At 38.4% G+C, this 19,798-nt stretch overlaps 2 protein-coding genes across 3 annotated transcripts; one reads left to right on the top strand and one right to left on the bottom strand.

Annotated features, from left to right (window-relative positions):
* Window positions 1-1,557: 1,557 nt before the first annotated feature.
* ltv1 (LTV1 ribosome biogenesis factor) lies at window positions 1,558-11,326 on the top strand. The gene is made up of 11 exons (XM_019259718.2): window positions 1,558-1,755; window positions 3,359-3,490; window positions 3,713-3,931; window positions 4,483-4,570; window positions 5,349-5,475; window positions 5,864-6,104; window positions 7,688-7,815; window positions 7,959-8,095; window positions 8,991-9,043; window positions 9,644-9,844; window positions 10,639-11,326. The coding sequence occupies exons 1-11, from the start codon at window positions 1,753-1,755 to the stop codon at window positions 10,747-10,749; spliced, it is 1,440 nt and encodes a 479-aa protein (XP_019115263.2). The 5' UTR covers window positions 1,558-1,752; the 3' UTR covers window positions 10,750-11,326.
* On the bottom strand, window positions 11,250-18,462 carry ifngr1 (interferon gamma receptor 1). Of its 2 annotated transcripts, none has more exons than XM_027283343.1 (7): window positions 18,192-18,462; window positions 15,771-15,894; window positions 15,313-15,488; window positions 15,039-15,187; window positions 14,211-14,385; window positions 13,094-13,230; window positions 11,250-13,007 (listed from the first exon to the last, which is right to left on the bottom strand). In XM_027283343.1, the coding sequence occupies exons 1-7, from the start codon at window positions 18,253-18,255 to the stop codon at window positions 12,591-12,593; spliced, it is 1,242 nt and encodes a 413-aa protein (XP_027139144.1). In that variant the 5' UTR covers window positions 18,256-18,462; the 3' UTR covers window positions 11,250-12,590. The 2 variants fall into 2 exon arrangements, with proteins under 2 accessions (XP_027139144.1, XP_027139145.1); XM_027283344.1 differs by having other exon boundaries at window positions 13,106-13,230; window positions 18,192-18,460.
* Between the last annotated feature and the right edge of the window lie 1,336 nt (window positions 18,463-19,798).

Below are 19,798 nucleotides of genomic sequence, written 5' to 3'. Positions count from 1 at the left end.
TAGAAGTCCTGCAGTTCCCGTAGCAAACAATGACTCATTTCAGTATCTGCAATGTAACTAGTAACTAAAATGATCTTAAAAAAGGCAGTGCACCCATATAGTGCAATATTTCAATATACATTAGAATGTAATGTAGTGAAGTAGAAGTATAAAGTGCCATCAGGTGGAAAAACTCAAGTACAAAGTAGTACAAGGTTGTACATCCAGTACTTGAGTAAATGTGCTTTCCAGCATTATTGCATGGCAGGACATGTTGCCAAGAGACGGCCACCATAGAGGTTGTTTTCACTAATGTTTAAAGTGAGATGTGGAAAAACACCAGAGTGAACTTAGAAATGTTGGGTGGGGAATCCTTTCCTCAAATTATGTGTTACAAGAACTATTACTCACAACATTAGCGACTGCTGTGTATTCACCCATGTGCTTTTCCTCTTCTAGGAAAAAAAGCCTGTTGTATACAATAACTCATCACCTCCCAGCACTTACCAACAACAGAAAACACAGTGACGACACAAAGCTTCATTGTGCTTTGCTTAGAGACCCAGTGAACAATCAGTACTCCCGTTACCTTATCTCACTTTTGCTGTGTGACAATTACAGTTAATCATTAAATTAGTTAGAAAAATGCCTGCTAACTAATCTATATTAATCATTCGCATTTAGGCAGCTAGCTAGCAGCTAGTTATACAGTCATAGTTAATTTAGTTCATAAAGACATTAATTAAATGAAGTTTGTTAAAATGGTAGTATTAAACATTAAAATGTACTAGTTTAAGATGTTATATCAAATATGTCTTGCTTCTTTTGTAAGGTTATATTGTTTAATCCAGAGAGTAAGTCACATGATCAGAGTTTAGTTGAGCATAACTGTGTCATCATGGGAAGAAGAAACACTGTAGTTGTAATAGTTACATTTCAGTTGGTTATATTATGTATGATGTAAAGGTTTAATATGAACAATGTGATATGTTTCAGTTATTAGATTACTCTTTTGTTGTGTCGATATGTCGATATGTTTCAAGCCTGTTGAGTTATGGACACTAGCTTGAGAGATGTATGTGTGAAACTGTTTGTATTCTTTATTTCTTTATAGTTTTCACAGTGTCTGATGACCAGAGAGAGAGAGAGGGAGAGAAAATAAAACATAAAAAATCTGCATAATCCGAGGCCATTATTTCACTGGACCAGTGTAGTTACACAACTATATTAATTAGTCGAGCTTCACATCAGAAATAACCATGTTTAACTTCTCAGTCATTCATGTTTAGATCAGCCGTGAGGCGGAAGAAACAGTACAGCCAACATGGCGGCGGACAGCGCCGTATATTTTCAGCTTCACACGGCTAACGTCACGCATGCGCTTATTCCCTTATACGGTCATTGGACGATACCAACGATGCATAATGTGGAGAAAACACAACCGCAGTCTACAAGAACACAATTAATACAAACACGTGTATCTAGAATTATTCATTCATTTTGTTTTTTGTTCAAGAATTAAAGTGAATCACACGTAATCTCCAAATTAAAGCACATTAATATCGTTTCCACCTCCCCGTTGTTCTCCGCGATGGTTCTTTCCAACAATGGTAGCAGCTGCACGCGCACGGACGGTCCAACGTGGATAAACAACAACAACGGCCGTTTGTGGATTTAAACGGTTAATCCGGTTTAACGTCGTCCTGCAGTTTGACGTGTGAGCGTCTCCAAACAAGACCAGTCCCAGAAAACAGCCACAGTCTCCGGCACGACATGGTAAGACGACATTTCCCAAAGCATGCTAACCTGGTTAGCCAACAGCGGCTAACGTCGCTGAGTTAAAAAGTAGAGAAAATAAAAAGTAACATCGTCAAATAAATGTTTGTATGTTTCACACTCACATGATTACATTTACACAGCGGTGCCTTCATTAAAAAGTATCATTTGCCCCGTTGTAACTAGCTATGCACATGTTATACATATACTATGTTATGTCATATCTTGTGTGTATATACATATATTTATACACGTGTACACTTTATATATTGCATCTATCTATCTATCTATCTATCTATCTATCTATCTATCTAAAACAGTGACATTTGATAGAAAGTGTTTAGTTTAGATTAGATATACTTTATTCATCCCACCACGGGGAAATCTACTTGTTACAGCAGCAGAGGAAAGTGTAGCATACACTACATTAGAAAAAAAGTAGAAAAGGCAAAAAACAACAACACAATAAACAAACAGAAATATCTATAACCCACACAATAAACACGAAAAACAATCAACTTTCAAAACAGACAAGTACTGAGGATAAAGGTGGCATGGTATATAAAAAGAGTATTGTAGTGTAAAGTGACCATGATATCAATAATATTATTGCAAGAGTAGTGACCATAATATAAATTATATTACAAAAGTAAGTGACCCTGATATCAATAATAACTGCAAGGTATAAATGAAATAAAATAGAAATAAAATGCAAAGAGACATGAACAGGAGACTACAACATGATCAGGTGATGCAGGTGTGGAGCCTCTACTTCTTACACCGTGGGTGTAGCAGTCTGCTGCTGATGGAGCTGCTCAGGGACCCCACAGTGTCACGTAGGGGGTGAGAGGTGTTGTCCATGATGGATGTCAGCTTAGCTAACATCCTCCTCTCACCCACTACCTCTATGGAGGAATGTCTTTAAATGTCTTTAGATCCAAAGTTTCATAAGATCATGACCCTCCTCAAGTTATCTAACATGTCACATCATATATGTTTTCATAGGTGTGTTGTTATCATGCTCATGTAAGCTGCTGAAGATGCAAAGACAAAGTGTTCATGGGAAAGATGTTATATCATAGACCAGTTTAAGGGCTGTCCTCTCTGGGCTTTGGGAAAACACTGATAGGCAGTTTTCACTCTTTTTGGACGTTATATGAACCATAAAACGAATCAGTTAATGCAGAGAATGATCGATATTAATCGATACTAAAATGGTAGTTGGTTAGTTGCAGCCCTGCTTGTACTGGGTTAGCAGCATATTGAATTAAATGAAGCTACTGTCAAAGGTGTTCTTGGGCTTTTGATCCTATCACATCAACACGTGGAGTTTGCCCAGTTTAACTGAGCATGTGCTGATGAAAATGATTCACAACGGCTAATAAAATGGATCCTGTGGTGGAATTGTTATATCAGCAGCTACTGTGTTAAGTAACTTTGAAACTCATGCATCTCACTTGGAGTAATGAGAGAGGGAAACAATGCTTCACCTCCACCTCTTCACCGCCCCGGTTTACCCTGGGACCAAAGACCTCACTTTTATATCATCATCATCATCATCATCATCATCACCAGTATTCACTGCTGTGTTCATCTCTTTCAGCCTCATCGAAAGAAGAAATCGTTCATTGAAAAGAAGAAGGCTGTGACTTTTCACCTCGTCCACAGAAGTCAGAGGGACCCGCTCGCTGCAGATGAAAAAGCCCCACAGCACGTCCTCCTGCCCGCCACAAAGGTACAGATTAACTGTGTTGTCTTTCAATGAATGTTATGTTAATCTGTGTTTATAATTATTATAGAAAAGCTCTGTCAGTGCACTCGTTAACAAGCCAGAGAGTGTGTGCGAGCCTGTGTGTAAGTGGAGATGACAGGAAGTAAATAGACTGTTCATCTAGCTGTTATAGAAACCATTCTGTGGCTATATTGAAGATTTTAATATCATGATATTCTCACTCAGGCGGAAGCAGAGAAGAGACGCGAGGAGCAGAGGGAGTTTGGCGTTTTCTTCGACGATGACTACAACTACCTGCAGCACCTGAAGGAGGCGTCGGGCACGGTTGAGCTGGTGGCAGCCGGCCCCTCACACACTGACAGGCCACCTATTCATCTCCGTGATGAAGATGAGGAGAGTGATGAGGAGAGCCAAGAGGAGGGTGACACAGACAAGGTCATTCCTGTAAGTTGGCCGCAGGGATGAAAAGTTGTTGAATTAAAAAAATATTTTTTAAGTCTTGTTTGTTTGTTAAAAGATTTCAGTGACGTTTCGTGGAAAAGTAGGCAGTGGGTTCAATAAAGAACTTCTTTGTGTGTGGCACCACTGTGTGGCAATACCTGAAGCACTTTACATTTATAGTTTTACTTGCATCTACTTTTCTGGACAGTTCTACAAATAGTTCAAAAACTGACGCATTTAAGTAAAATAATTTAATTAATTAATAATTTTAAATAATACATTTTTGTGTCATTCCATGTGGGATTTTAACAGGATCCCCAATAACTGAAACTCAAAATGTTGCACGTTAAGATTTTTTTCATTATTATTTAAAAAGGATTTTATTTTTTAACTGCTCAGAGGTTTATCCTTACATGTCACTCATGTTCATTTGTTTGCTTTTTTTTTTTGATATAACATAGGAAGGCTGGCACTTCTCTGAAGTTGTGTGCTTTGTATTGAATCATTAAAGAAAAATATGCTGTGAAATGATTCCCACCTTGTTTGATGAACAGGCATCTTCCATCAACCTGCCGTCTTCGGTGTTCGCCTCTGAGTTTGAAGAGGAGGTGGGACTTCTGAACAAAGCTGCTCCTATCTCAGGTAAGCAGCTCATCAGCTCAGAGGTCCAGTGTTGCAGATTTAGGCTCTGTTGACAGAATATGGCAGAAATTAAACATAATATGGATAACTATGTTTTGATTAGTATAAAATCACCTGAAAATTCTGGTTTTGTTACCTTTTTAAAATAGGACATGATGTTTATGTAATCTTTTAGATTAAGCAACTTAAAAAAAATCTGACTTGATTATAAACAGTCACGTCCTCCTGATTCAGGGAAGACTTCAATCTAAAGATAAGTCACAAGAGATAAGTTACACCTAAGGTTAACATACCAATATTTGTGAGAAAAACATGCTAAACCGTTTAGAACATAATCATTTTTTCCTTTTATGCGTCAACTGGACTTCATGTTCAAACTGTTTCATGGTGTTCTACCTTTACCTCTTGCTGCCGTTTGTTGTCTCCAACATCTGAAGTTGCCTAAGCTGATTAACAGACTTCATCAATGCTGCTGCTCCCTCACTCTCATTTTCTGTCTATGTCTCTCGATCGAAGCTTACTCTCTCAAACCATCGGGCACAAAACAAACTAAACTTCCACATGTCAGTTTTAGAAGCTTGGTACATGGAAACACAGGTACATAGGAAATAAACAAAACCAGAACACTCCTGTAGCCCACACTGCCGCAGCCAAAATGCACTACCACCACTCGAATGAAACCTTCGTTTCTGTCTGAACACAGCCTAAAGCAGCTTTAAAGTTGCCTTCAAGTTCAGACGTCAGCATCTTGGTCATAGTTTTCTGTGTTTCCCTGCAGGACCACGGCTGGACATGGACCCTGACATCGTGGCTGCTCTTGACGAAGACTTCGACTACGAAGACCCTGACAACATCCTGGACGATGACTTCATATTCAAAGCAAACAGTGGAGCTGTGGGCACACAGTAAGAAATTAAATAACGATTTATATTTGTCTTTAGAGTCCTTGAAGGATTTTTTAGTGTGGTGATTCAAGTTAAGAATCTTCTACTTAAAGGCTTCAGACAGTCTAAAAAATTTTTTGACGTCCAGAGGTAGTTCCTGTTCGTACTGTTGTTACTCGTGACTAATCATGACTAAACATTATCTTTCATCTAACCATATTTTAGCAGATATCATGTATTTCAGAATAATATATGTACTTAAACGCAATACTGTGATAACTCCACTGTGCTCCACTGTACACAGATCTCACAGACCTACAGACACAAATGAAAGTGTTTCAGTATTTTCAGCTTGCAGTCATTCTATGATACTTAATTGTGATTCCCGGCTGTGTGTGACCTGTTATAGAGGTGACGACGAAGACAATGATGATGGCGACGATGATGAGTGGGAGGACACAGATGAGGAAGGCGACTTTGACTCTGAAGGTGGCTTTTCGGATGATGAGGACACTAAAGGGGGCGGCCACGGTCGAGAGTTCCTGTTCATGGACGAGGAGACGAAGAGTCGATTCACAGAGTACTCGATGACGTCGTCTGTGATGAGGAGGAACGAGCAGCTCACCCTGCTGGACGACCGCTTTGAAAAGGTAAACTCACGTGACTGCAGATGTTATCTGCAGCTATTGCAATCAAAATACTGCCAAAGCGCACTGGTTTTACAAGATCTCGTCTTCGTGGTGGGATATGCTGATGCCCCGGATAATGATGAGTGCTGCTTAGACACAACAAGTTATGCGGTTCTGTAACAATTGACTAGTCGACTAATCTTGCAGATCCCCTGTGATCAGCAATTCTGTGTACTAACACAGCCTCTAACTTTATATCGCACCTTTCATATACGTACAAAGATGCATTAAAAATCATTAAAATCTGCTTTTGATGATGTTTAAATGGTAATGAGGATTATAATAATAATGCTTTCTGTTTATTATTATATTTGCAGTGCTGTTGTTGTCAGGTCACTTATTTTTCAGTTTACTGCATGATAGACTGTAGAAATGGACCTGAATCTGGCAAACTATAGTTTTAATATCTTTGTGTATTAATGTTCTCTTCTCTCACCTTTTGACTTTTATGTTTTTTATGGAAACTATAAAAGATAATGTTTCATTAATACAAAAAAATACAATGCAGAGACACGAGAGAACAATCAACAAAAGCAAGAACTCCAGATTGTAAATGAGTGATTAGATTTATCGACATTTCGTGGAACAGATGAGTCAAATCAGAACAGCGTTAATGTGCAAGTTGTAGATGGTGTACACACAATGTTATTCCCTCTCCTGGGTGGAAAAACTTGCAGCAGACTGTATCATCAGGGATTCACATGGATGAAAAACATCACAACCATAACCGTGACAAAGAGCTAGTATGCAACTGACTGCACAGCTTTCAGAGTTCAGGATATAAAACCTCATGAATAGTGAATAAAGTAACATTTCATCAAATTGTGATTATTTAGCTCAATGTGCAAAATGTGCAAAGATGCAGCCAAAACATTCAGTTCAATTGAAATTATATATGCATAGTATCATTTCATACAGAAGCAGCTCAATGTGCTTTACGTGATCAAACAGGAATAAAAACAAACAAAACCAATATTAAAACGTCAGCTGTGGTCCGAGCTGCAGCAGCTGTAATGCAAATTTTGTCCATGTATGTGAATCTCTGATTGAGTTTCCACATTTTGCGGTATTTATTGTGATACACTGAGAGACATTTTCTGTATTTAAAACCAGGACACTTAAATCGTTTTTTGTGTGAGGTAACATGACACCAAAGATTGTTGTGGCACTAAAATTGTACGTTCTGGCTCACTGTGACAAAAGTATCCAATAGTTAAAAGTAACTGATTGCAGAAACGCTGCTATCAATATTTCAGATCAATCTGTTTAGGATGAATCTGTCATGTCATGGCCACTTACTTAAGCTATTTGAGTTCAGTAGCATCTTTAGTAATGAGACCAAGTTTGTGACGGACAGGTTTTTTTTTTTTTTAGTGCGACTATTTCTATAAAACATGATAAAATTATATGGTAGTGGTACACTCTAACAGCAAGGAAGTTCTGGGTACCGATCCCCTTTTACGGTGTTTCGCTACGTGTTTTCGTACTTCTTCAGATGTGAAATTTAAACTCGGTCATAAACTGCATCTGTGTTGTTGTTCCAGTTTTATGAACAGTTCGATGATGATGAGATCGGCGCTCTGGACAATGCAGAGCTGGAAGGTTTCATTGAACCGGACAGCGCTCGCCTGGAAGAAATTATCAAAGACTACTTCATACAGAAAGAGAAGGAGTGAGTACATTTTATTCTTTGCCCTCTTGATCTGATTCAGTCATGTTTTTCGTGATGACAAGTTTTATTAATATTTGCCAACATCCTTTAATGACATCAGATTGTTTGTTGTGTTGAATAATTTGTGCCTGCGTTTGGTTTAGATACCAGAGGCCTGATGACTTGGGTCCCAAAGAGCTGCCTGTCGTGAAGGAAGAGGAAGAGGAGGAGGAAGAGGAAGAGTTGGAAACTGTTGTTATAGAGGCTCCAGAAGAGAAGTGGGACTGTGAAACCATCATCAGTGAGTTTCCACTTGTCTGTAAAGTTACTCACTCCACATTTTCTTCATCAGCAGTAGAAAATCCTCCTTTAATGTAATTTCCTGACCTCTGACAGTGTTCATCAGTCTAAGCAAACCTACAAACACATTAAAGTTTACACACACATAAATTCACTTTGTTTGTTGTTTTTCCATGAGCTGTTGACACACACTGTGTAAAAGGACAGATTTATAGTTGTTAGAAGACACTGCTGATTTAGCTAGACGCTTTCAGTGCCTGTGCTAAGCTAAACAAAACTTGCTACTACTGCTACTGCTCAATGTAGTGTGAAGTATACGAAATGCACGCCTGTTTACTTCCTTTACTTTACTACAGAAATGTCACCTACACCTCAAACTTCAGTGATCACCTCTCAGTGCTTTTTCATCCTTAAATTAGCTACTTCACAAAGTTAGCTCTGTACATACACTACGTCATACTACATTGTGCAAGTAAAGGATAGAGATCAAACTTAAAAACTCATCTAACTCAGTCAGACAAAGACGCAGGATCTGTCATAAAATGTCCGTGGAGAATATGCAGCTTCAAGCAGGAGGCAAAAATCCATCGAATCCATAATGTGACATAATTTTTGTATGCAAATGTTCGGAAACCTGCTCAACATTAGGTTGGGTCTCTGTATTAGCAGTGAACTTTGCTGCTACTTTGCTGAAACCATAAAGTGTTTCATTGGGTTAAATTGGTTCTCCATATCAGTGCAGTGAAGTTTATGTGGTTTATTTATCAATGGTTAACTCCTTTATAGTACAGCGTTTTATGGTGAGAAGGGTGTGGGTGGGACTTTGACTGTATTCATTTATTCTGTACATATTGTAGATTGGAATTTGACTGTATGATGTTTCTCATCTTTTCCAGGCACATATTCCAACATATATAACAGACCCAAAGTCATTGAAGACCCACCAAAGGTATGAAAACATCCTTTGTGTTGTTTTTACCTGCAATTGTTTGTAGAGTAAGATGCACACACTAAATATACAAAACGAGATGAAGTGCTTAAGGTAACTACCCACTACTGGAGTGCTGCGGTGAAAAAATCTGCTGTTAACACAGAAGGTCTCACTTCCTGTAAGACAGGACACGTCACACTGATACCTGTGAGATAAAGCTACAGCTGAAACTGTCATGGCAACAAACAAGAGTGAAAAGTAGGGTAAAGACGCTGTCCACTGTCTAATATTATTCAAAACAGCACAGGTTCCCTTTTTTTATTTGCATATAAGGTTGTAAATTTTTGTAATATCATGGAAGTGCACTGCTGTCTGCAACAGCCAGAGTTTACAGCAATATATTTAGAAAGTCTTTGAGCCATTTACTGCATAACTGGCAGTTATTCACGGGAGACAGGAGAGGGTGAGGGTAACAATCAGGTACACCATCAGATGCAGCAAAATCCTACACATTGGCCCTTTTACGTAACAAGATTACTGATTGAATCCAGCCAATCTGCACATGGACTAAAAATAAGGCTTGAATCAACCTGTTTCTTTGTTTTCTTCCGTCTTCAGCCAAAGCCGATCCGTGTGTCCAGTAAAACGGGTATCCCTCTGGACGTCCTTCCTGCCAGAGGCCTGACCGCCAAACAGGCAGAACGCATGACAAAGATCAACGATTCAGACCTGCCTCGTGTTTCCACCCAACCCCGCAGCAAGGATGAGAGCAAAGAGGAGAGGAAAGCAAGGAAACAGGCCATCAAGGAAGAACGTAAAGTAAGAGATATTTAAGGTTCACTCTAGGATCTAAAAAGTGTTTAAAAGGTTTTCCTTCTCACTCTACAGGATCGATCTGTTACATTTCTTTGTGCAACAACATTTTAAACTCATGGAAGAGTGAAACGGAAGACAGCCCAGTGTCAGTAAATACAATGTTGTGTCTTTGGCTTGAGGGTTTGTTTTAGTTCTTAAATACTTCTCTGGCAGTAAACATTCATGACTATATAAGCAGTCAAAGGTAGAAAAACATCTTCCCCATGAGGACAGTGTAGGTGTGGTTTGATCGAATCTGATAGATAAGATCAAGAATGAAACATTCAACCGCAGTTCACATCCTGATTAAAATCTTCCAGCTTCCAAGCCTTGGCCACTTCAACCCAGTGAAAGGAGTACAGATCATTCTGCATATCATTTGTGTATCCAAATACTTGAACCAATGGGCTTAGAGCTGCCTGCGAGACAGACAAAAAGTCAGGAAGCAGAGAGACGCACGAATATGTTGTCGGTTTCGGTCACAACTGCAAACATCAGTCAGCTCAATTTGATGTTCGTGCCAATGATTTCGTTGAAGTGCCAAGTGCAGCCTTTTGTCTTTACTCTGCAAACAGACAGCACAACCTGCATTTACCAAAGGTCATCGTCATTATTGCAGTGAACGTGTTACAGTAAGAAAGGGTGTGGGCATGAGAAGTTATCTTAACCACAGAGAAAAAGATGTCGTCAAGTAAGTCAGGCATAAAAATATTTGTGCTGTATGTGATGTGTAAAATTCTACTTCTGTGTTTATGTAGGAGAGAAGAGTCGAGAAGAAAGCCAACCAAATGGCGTTCAAGGAAGAAAAAGTCAGACAAGAAAAACAGATGTTGAACCTGAGAACAAACGTTCAAGGCTTGAAGCTTTAGGTGCTCTGCCTGTACAGACTTAAAACCTGCTGATGCAGTCATCGCTGGACACACTGCTCTTCACTTCAGTGGAACTGAAAGGATGGTGAACAGACCCCAGACAAGAGGACTGACTGGGTGTGCAGAGGCTCTGTGTTTTTTTCCACCGGAGTTCCCCCAAATCATCATGAGAAAGTTCATGTTCAAGGAGCAAATAGGAACTTTTTATACACAGTAAACCAGCTCAGGATATCAGTTTAAAATCAAGGAAAACTTTTTTTGGCAGATAAAAATTTATGTTTTGGCAATTCAAGACTATTTTCTTGTGTGGTCTGCTAATGTTAAACCACAACGTTTTGGGAAACTCCAGATCGATACTGTTGTTTGGTCTGTACACTAGCAACCAGCTAAAAATCACCAGGATTTGTATCTAAAAATGTCCATAGATGAACAGCCTACAAACACTTCCTTGTTATGTGAAGTTAACAAAATAATATGAATATTGTTCATGTCTTTTATTTAAAAAACACTTTAAAAAAAGTTTGAGACTTCATGTTGATTTCATCATAATAAACTTTCCCCACAGGTGAACTGATAATCATCTCTCTGACTCTGTATTCATTTAAGTGCCAGACGTACAACAGATCGTAAATGTTTGGCAAAGCAACATGTTGACATTCCTTCTTCTCACGAAAACGAGCATCGGCTGTAAAGGACAAAAATAACTTGGTTTAAGTCCATTTTGTTTGATAAATTTACATCTCATATTCGAAGCAGAAGTAGTTGTCAATATGATAAAGTGTAAAATTAGAAAATGAGTATTGTTATTACAATAGCAACTGTATAACAACAACAAGAGGTATGAAGTAAGCTGAACACTCAAACAAAAGAAAAACACTCCCCCGCATTGCACAGAGCCAGTTTTGCAGGTCAAGCAGCAGTAAATGGATACATTGAGTGACAAGTACCGGTGCGTGGCATTGATAGGTGTGACTGTCAACACGATTTTTTTGTGCCCAGTTAAATAAAAACATAACTTACTTGTTCACAACAACCAGGAAGTGTCCCTACCATTCAGTACAAAAGGAGTTTAATGTTTGTGAAGCTAAAAAAATAACATGAAAAACTTAAATGCCGCATTAGATTGACTTTCCTTCATGAGTAGCAGCTACACACAACCACCAGTTTCAGCTTATACTAAAAAGACAAAAGAGCTTATACAACTTCCTTGAGATAAAAACAAAAATGCCCCTTGTCTTTTGAAGTACCCGTTCCTTGACAATCTGCACTGGTACAAGATAAAATGTCACAATGAGGGTCACAGCTCAAGCTGTATACATCTGTAAGCAGGTAGAAAACAGCTGGAAGGTGACTGGAAGATCACCGGTTTGTTTCCCTGGAGTCAAACAGCAGTGTTAATTCCTGCATCTTGGTGACAAGTCACACTCAAAAATGTTGCTCTACATTGTTCAGTGCACAGACAACCCTCCCTGAAGTCTGTTTAACCCTCTTTGTGTTGCAGATCTTTGATTTTGTAGTGAAGGACTTGGTTGTTCCCAGATTCTTCCTCATATCTGTATTTGCCTCGAAACAGCCACAAGGCAAACAAACAATCTCTTTTGTGTATAGGTTGGAGATCTGTGTTCACTTGTTTTTCTGGAGCCATTTGCCCACAGTGCCGCAAACAATCCTGACATTCCCAACTTCCACCCAGAGATCTGTTAAGCAAGGAAGCAACTCCCCAAGTACACAGGTTTAGACTTAAAAATCAGCCCCGAGGTATAAGCATGTGACAAAGGTCCTGGAGTTAAAACCATCATTAAATAAACTTTAATCCCAAATCAAGTCCTTTGACAGTTGTTCTACCTCCCGGTATAACCTGTGGCGATGTCTCCATCTCCCATGTCCACTTGCACAGTGTGTGGGCAGTCATAGGGAGACCTTTCCACCTCTTCTTCCTCTTCTTCCTCCTCCTCTTCCTCCCCCAAATCCATTGAGGCACACTCGGTTTTCACTGAGTCATCATCTGTCCTCTGTCCCTCTGATAACAACCCTGCAGCTTCTAGATCTTGGTTTCTGCTATCTGAAAGTCCTCTTTTCTCGCGAGCAGAATACTCAAAATCCGAGCCGCTGCTGTGATCCTGAAGGTTCTTCGTGGGACTGTTCTCCTCCTCGGAGCTGACTAAAGAATCCTTGTAGGATATGAAAGCTGGTCCCACAGTGATGTCTGCGATAGACACCTTGTCATAATCCAAGTCCTGCTCTCTGTGGTTTGGTAGCTGTGAAAAGAACACAAGGGGTTTTATACAAAAGGTTAAAAACAACAGAAGCAACATAATTACCATTGTTTCTTTTTTCCCCTTACCAGACATCTTACCAGAAACTTTGGTGGACTAGGTATGTCCATCGTCCAGGCCTTCGCCTTACAGATGCAAATTATTGCTGCAGCGATTATGAAGACAACGACGGACAGCAGTGTAACAAGAGTAATCACATGGATCGCTGCAATCAAAACAATATTTCATTTAGTTTGAACATTTTCTAAGAGCAAAGAGCAATTTTCTTTCATCAAAAATCAAATGTTTTCAAGTCAGGAGATCATATGTGTAAGTTTTTGCTTGCTTTAATCATTCCTTCTGAATGTTCCTCTCAGATGCACCTGAGGCACAAATCCACAGTCTGGTTGTGTGCAAAAATACACTGCAAAAGGAGGTTTATTGACCCTGATATGAGGTTTTAGAGGTTTGAGTTGGACAAAAAGTGTCTCCAATCTACCCAAAGTTAAATATAACAACCCTCCACTACAGCTCAGCAAGGTGAGGTCGGAGAAGTGAGTTTGAACTTTGAAAGATACCCACTTGACTCTGACTACTGAAGCCTCTTTCAAATATATACTCAGTGTCCACTTTATTTAGGTACACCTACTACAACTGTTCTATCATAAAGTCTGCTTTCAGGTAGTCTTTTTTAGTCTGGAAGTCTAATTTTTTCTTTGAACCGTCACTGAAATGTTCATTTGTTTTATCATTAATGTAAGAGTAAGTGTATTTCCAGCAAAGCTGCCAACAAAGCAAAAAATAACTTATTTTTATTCTTCAGTGTTAAGCTACATTGTAGAAAATAAGAATGTAGCAAAAGTAAATGGGAAGAACAAAAATATAACAATTTCAGTATAACACCACGTTTCACTCTGACCCCAGTAATAAACCTAATAGAATTTACATATCAGACAGGTGTTATAGGAGGTTTGTATTGAATTGCATTAGCCTATGCACCAGGTGTGTGTATTTTTGCATAAAACAAAGATTGTGGATTTTGTTACAGCAAAACCTAGTTCAACACACATTTGCTAAATATGCATTAAAAAAGGACTACTGTGTAGGATTTAGTGGTATCTAGTGGTCAGTTGCTGGTTGCAACCCCCTCGTTTCACCCTCTACCCGTGCAAAGTTTTTGAAGAAACCTTCCCAGCTCAGACTTACCAGTTGATTCAGTGACACAGATGGGATCTGTTGTATTGAAGCACACGCTGCCAATATAATCGGGAGCACCCAGGAATCCCTTTTTCAGTGTGACACACTTCTTCACAGTCTCACGAAATGTGACCTCATGTTTGCAGTATTCCTCTTTTGCTGAGCAATCAAAGGTCTGATCTCCCTGAATGTCACAGAACATGAACAATTAATAACATATTGCTTTTTTTTTTTTCCCCTTTTCGGATATTATTACAATAATGAGCAAAACATTTGACCTCTGTTGTTTTGGGGTAGAAGCAGAAATCACACTCAGTGATCTTTTTGCAAATCCCAAGTTCTTATTAAACAACAACTGGTTCTTGATATCCGGTCATAATAAACACAGACACATCTCCCAACATTTAGATGGGAAAGGGTCCTAGCAACAACCCTGTCTACATGTGGTGGAAACGCAGGTTTAGGTAAGTGTAGGTTAGGTGGTAATACTACTGTGGCCTGTGTGGCGAAGCATGATTTTAAACTTCAGTGCTACAACTTCAACTATTTGATGGCAATAAAAATTTACTGAGAAATTTCCCCATGTGCTTTAAATCACCATATATTTGAGCGCCATTACCCGTTTACCTGCATTGTAGGTCAAATATTTTGAATATGGTTAAACATTTAAATGAGCTTCCAGAGTTTTAAACTCTTTTTTCCTATCACCCTTTAAAGACTTTACCTTCGATATTTTTGTTTTGTTTTTTGTTGTTTTCAGTCTGAACATTTGAATACACCTATCCTCTAAATGCAGTGCTTCCTGCAGTAAAGTCTTCAAACTTTATTCGTACTTACATCATCTGAAGTGACAGTGACTGTAAAGGAGGCCTGATCCGACTTTGAAGCTTGCTTCAGTTCTTTGTAGTGGTGGTAAGGATTCATGAAATTCACTGTGGCTCCTGAATCCTTCTCGTTCAGATTCACAAGAGGGAACTGTAGTATACCTGTGAAGAGAAATTTAAGTCTTAACTTGAAGTATTCTTCATTCATAACTGAAACATCTAACTTGTAACACAGTCTATTATGTTACATCTAATTTATGGGGAAATAAACATGTCATATTACTTACATTTTAATGAAGTGGTCTTTAAATTGTTGAAGCTGAATGTTTGAGATATTACTGGTCCTGACTTTTTCTCTCCTTGTATGGCTGTTACAGTGACATAATAATTGTCCATGTAGCTCTCTTGAGATTTCCAGATGTATTTGGTGAGATCATACTGATGGTCTGTGGTATTCCATTGGCTTAAATATGAACACAATACAATAGATTATTTCTTCATCCAATCAGTTTTCAGGAACACAAATAGCAAGCTGATTTACACAACGTTACTATTATTATTCATATCACAAATACATTCAAATAGATGAAGAATACAGTATTATATAAGTTATCAAACCTTTTAAGCCACTTTTCTAGTCAAGAGTTGCACTGAGCGGATACCAAGAAAAGTTTAATTTAACTCTTATTCAAGCATTACCTAATTTTAATTTACATTTTTCAAGTTATGAGTAGTTGAGTCTTACCGACTGCCGTAAGAACTAATGATCTCTACACGGAAGATGGTCTGTGGTTGCTCGTTGCTGTATTTCCAGCTGACTATGACTTTGGGATTGTGGCAGTTCACATTCACGTTTGTTGGAGAAGGAACTAGAAGAAAGAAAAGAGGAGAGACTCATAAACAGACAAAAGTGCACCTATTCATTATCACAAGCCATATGGACATCTGGTTTAGTACACCATGTACAAAAAGAAAGTATGCTCGGGATGACAGGATAACCCTGACCCTAACCCAGCAAGCACAAATGTTTCAGTTTGCCACAAGAAAGCAAATTAACAGACAGCCATGATGAACTAATTTTCAGCTCTTGAAGGGAATCTTTCATTAAGTTAGCAGTGCTTGCTACTTTTAGTATTTGAGCTAAGCCAAGCAATTGTTTTAGATTAAACTGATGTCAATTTGATTTCAAGGCCACATCCTGGACCAGATAACTTTCACCCACGCTGAGAGAGCTAGATAAGGGCATCAAACGTCTGAACAATTCAGAGCAAATCTGTGCACCCGCCTGCAGTAATTACACTCACACTGCTCCATATCAGTTATCAATGCAAGAGCAAACACATACCTTTCATTATCTGCCAGAGCACCTCCCAGGGAGGAACATGCCAATAATGCTTCACCCCATCACCTACCTCATCACAGTTATCTGGCAGCTATAAGGAAGTAGTTAGTTTCATCTGGCCACTCTTCAGCATTCCACCAAAGTCTGCTGTCACTGTTTTTTAGCTACTTGCCTGGCCTATATTTAATCTTATAAAGTACGCAGACATCGCCTGAAGAGAAAGGGAAATGTGAAAACCTTTACAGCCCCCATTACAGTCTCTAGCTCTGTTTACACCTGACATTAACATATGTCCTAGGTTATCTACAAGTGGACAGCTGTAAAATGGCTGTAAAGGTTGCACCCAGGTTAGAAAACACTGGAATAATCCTTAAAAATGTTTCCATCAAAAGTAAGTCACCATATAAAAAACAAGCAACACATGCCTATCTACAAAAACACACTCCCCCTCAACTTTTGCTTTACAATGCAGGTGATTTTGCTGCTTCACGCTCTAGATCATGCAATGATTTGGAAAACACTGCCTGGAAACACTGTCTGATTCAGTGTGAACGTAACAAAGCATGTAGGAGGGCTGGTTAGTTGTGTTCCTTCCTGCCCAAACAGGAACATCCAGAAAAAAAACAAATTTTAAATCTATGAATCAAATTAACTGTTGGTTCATGAGTATGAGCACGAGTCCTCAGGGTACAGAAAGCTTGTCTGGTTACTTATCAAGCAATTATAAAACGCCATAAATTCACTGCATGGTGGAAATCACCACAGCCACGTATTGTAGATATTACCTGGACTTTGAACACATTTATAACCTTAAAGAAAGTCCCTTTTTTTTTTTTTTTTCCCCACATGACTCACTACAGTGACAACAACAGGTTTGGTCTGTGGTGGCCATGTCAAGTTCAGGGCTAGGCACTATTGAGTAACCTATAATATTTATAAACTGTCAACAATCATGAGCTGCAACAGTAAGGAAATTAAAAGTATTATCAACTAATTTTTACATTTCAGAAGCTAGAAGGAGCCGACGTGATAAATGAATTCATGGTTTAGATTATTAGAACTGGGATTTTCTCCAGATTAACTCATTACTTCTATTAGCTTTGGGGAAAACAATATCCAGGTACATGCATATTACAACTGTTTGTTAATATGTGCTGTTTGGTGCAGATAAACAAAGAAATATATATATACATAATATAAAATAGCATTTACCCAAGACAATACATTTGAGGTCTTGCAACATTGACAGGGGTAAAACTTTTAAACCATTCGACTATATTTTGCATATTAAGGAAAAGCCCATCAGATTCCTGTTAGTGTTAGTTTAACTTTCACTTGACATGTTAAATATCAAATTTTCCCTTGAACAAAGTACATATTACTGAAACTGAAGTCGTTTCCAAAGTTCAAAATTTTAACTCTGAACTAAACCCTTTGGAGAGACAGCCATTTCAACGACATACTATTTTTCATTCCAAAGAAATACATCATAATATATCTGAACTATGTCCAGTACAAGAAAAAGCAACATTTTATTTTTTTTTAATCTTAAATCTAACATTTCAGGATAATTTCTTCATTTTGACTATTTCTAACCAATGGTGTACACACATTGTTACATTTAAGTTGAATTGTGCTTCATTTTCCGCATTAGGACGCCAAAGTTCATTTTGGCTCCTCAACAATACAACGTCCGCTCTATAAAACATGAATTTTACTTGTATTCATTATTTATTTCAAAGTGTACTTCTGTGTTTCGTGGTAACAAATTTGATTTCGTTATAAAACTAAATTGTTTTGTAGTAACTCAGTCTAGTTACTCACCAGTCTCAACAGATACTCCACTGATAAGAAGGAGCAGGGCAGTGAACAGACCGTCCAACAACATGGTTCAGGCCTCCAAACAGCAGCAAAACTCAAAAAATCAAATGAATGAAAACCAAACGTGACTCCGTCTGAAACAAAGTTTACGCAACAACGCGTGAACTTTTCCCGCACCTTCTTAACTTCCACAGAGAAACATCTGTGCACATCCTCGAGCGTGTTTGAATCTGTCAGACTGATACATTTACCTGCCCGACGTGATTTTAACACCTTGATGGCGTCACCGGATGCAATCAAGACTAGCGGGGTTTTTTTGTTTTTTGTTTTCAAAATAAAGGTTTCGACATTTCAGGAAAAAACTATTCATAATAGAATTATATGAATTAATGGATAAACCCAGTGAAGCAGACATGTTAAGAAATAAGATACTTGTCAAACCTATTATCCCTCCATGAGTATTTAGAATTATTTTACGACCACAGGCTTTTATTGTGAAGGCATAAACCTTTTAATTTCTTGTTTTGCACAGGTGAACCAGCTCATGAATATAACTGGTGTTTGTCGCCACTTACTGTTCATAGCCTAACAGTGCAATGCCTTTATTTTCACATCTGTAGCCAAAAAAAAAAAGATGTTGATGATGTGTTTGGTTTAACTTTGTGTAAAGACATTTGACATGCCTTTTTGTTGAAAATAAACCTGCTTTGTTCTGGCCAAAATAGCCATATTATACAGTATACAATATTTCACTGAACTACACACTTAGGTCTCTGATGTGTCCACTGATTTAATTGTGAATTAATTGAAAATGGTGTGTAATGATCAGGCTAACAGACAGAGGAGAAGTAAAAGAAAAAACAACAACAACATAAAAATAGATTAAGTATAATTTGAATCCTGCTTGTTATAAAATATATATCACTGTCATTCCAGCTCATTCTAAGACCAGTCATTCTTCATGTGACGTGTCTGTTGTCCAGTTGTTGTTTTAGCCCGAGCTGCTGTGACAAAGCATGTTTATCGCACCGTGCCAACAGCATCCAACTTCTGCAGAGTGAAAAGCAAAGCCTCTTAAGGGATTACAGCTGCTGTCTTTTACTGAGTTGGATGCAGAGAAGAGAAGAGAGGACTCACCACTCACATAAACAATATTCTCGCAGGAAAATCATCAAATTATTTAGAAGTCCTCAGGACATTTAATCTATTGCAAAAAATCACCTCTAAATTAAATTTTAAAAATTAGGTCAGATTTTCAGGAGATTTGACCTCAGCATTTTTACAGTCCGGGATACTGGAGTCCACTGATGGAAATAAAAGTCCTGAATTTAAAATAGCCTAATACTAAGTAAAAGTATTACTAGCTAAATGTACCTAAAGCAAGAGCAGCAAAATATTGGAGCAGCATTGTAGCTCCTTGAGGTGGAGTTACTTTTTTTTTTTAATTGAACCATGTGAGATGCTTAGAGAGGAAATGTTTATGTGGTGGAACTGTTAACAACTCAGAAACATTTGAAATGTGACAAGGGCCCATAATCAGAAACCAAAACTTCAATAAATAATCTGTTTACGTCTCCCAGCACTGGTGACCGGTGTGTAGGATTCAGTGG

This window comes from Larimichthys crocea, chromosome X (assembly GCF_000972845.2).
Source record: "Larimichthys crocea isolate SSNF chromosome X, L_crocea_2.0, whole genome shotgun sequence".
NCBI lineage: Eukaryota > Metazoa > Chordata > Actinopteri > Sciaenidae > Larimichthys > Larimichthys crocea.
The sequence above is the reverse complement of the archived record's forward strand: the minus strand, read 5'-3'. Positions and strand labels throughout refer to the sequence as shown.

Bases quoted from the DNA above. Each gene is read 5' to 3' on its own strand.
- ifngr1 (XM_027283343.1), bottom strand. From the start codon at position 18,255: ATGTTGTTGGACGGTCTGTTCACTGCCCTGCTCCTTCTTATCAGTGGA. The intron at 15,895-18,191 runs GTGAGTAACTAG...TCTTTCTTCTAG, and splicing joins TGGAGTATCTGTTGAGACTG to TTCCTTCTCCAACAAACGTG. The intron at 13,008-13,093 runs GTAAGGGGAAAA...TTCTTTTCACAG, and splicing joins AGTTTCTGGTAAGATGTCTG to CTACCAAACCACAGAGAGCA.
- ltv1 (XM_019259718.2), top strand. The intron at 4,571-5,348 runs GTAAGCAGCTCA...GTTTCCCTGCAG, and splicing joins CAAAGCTGCTCCTATCTCAG to GACCACGGCTGGACATGGAC. The intron at 8,096-8,990 runs GTGAGTTTCCAC...CATCTTTTCCAG, and splicing joins GGACTGTGAAACCATCATCA to GCACATATTCCAACATATAT.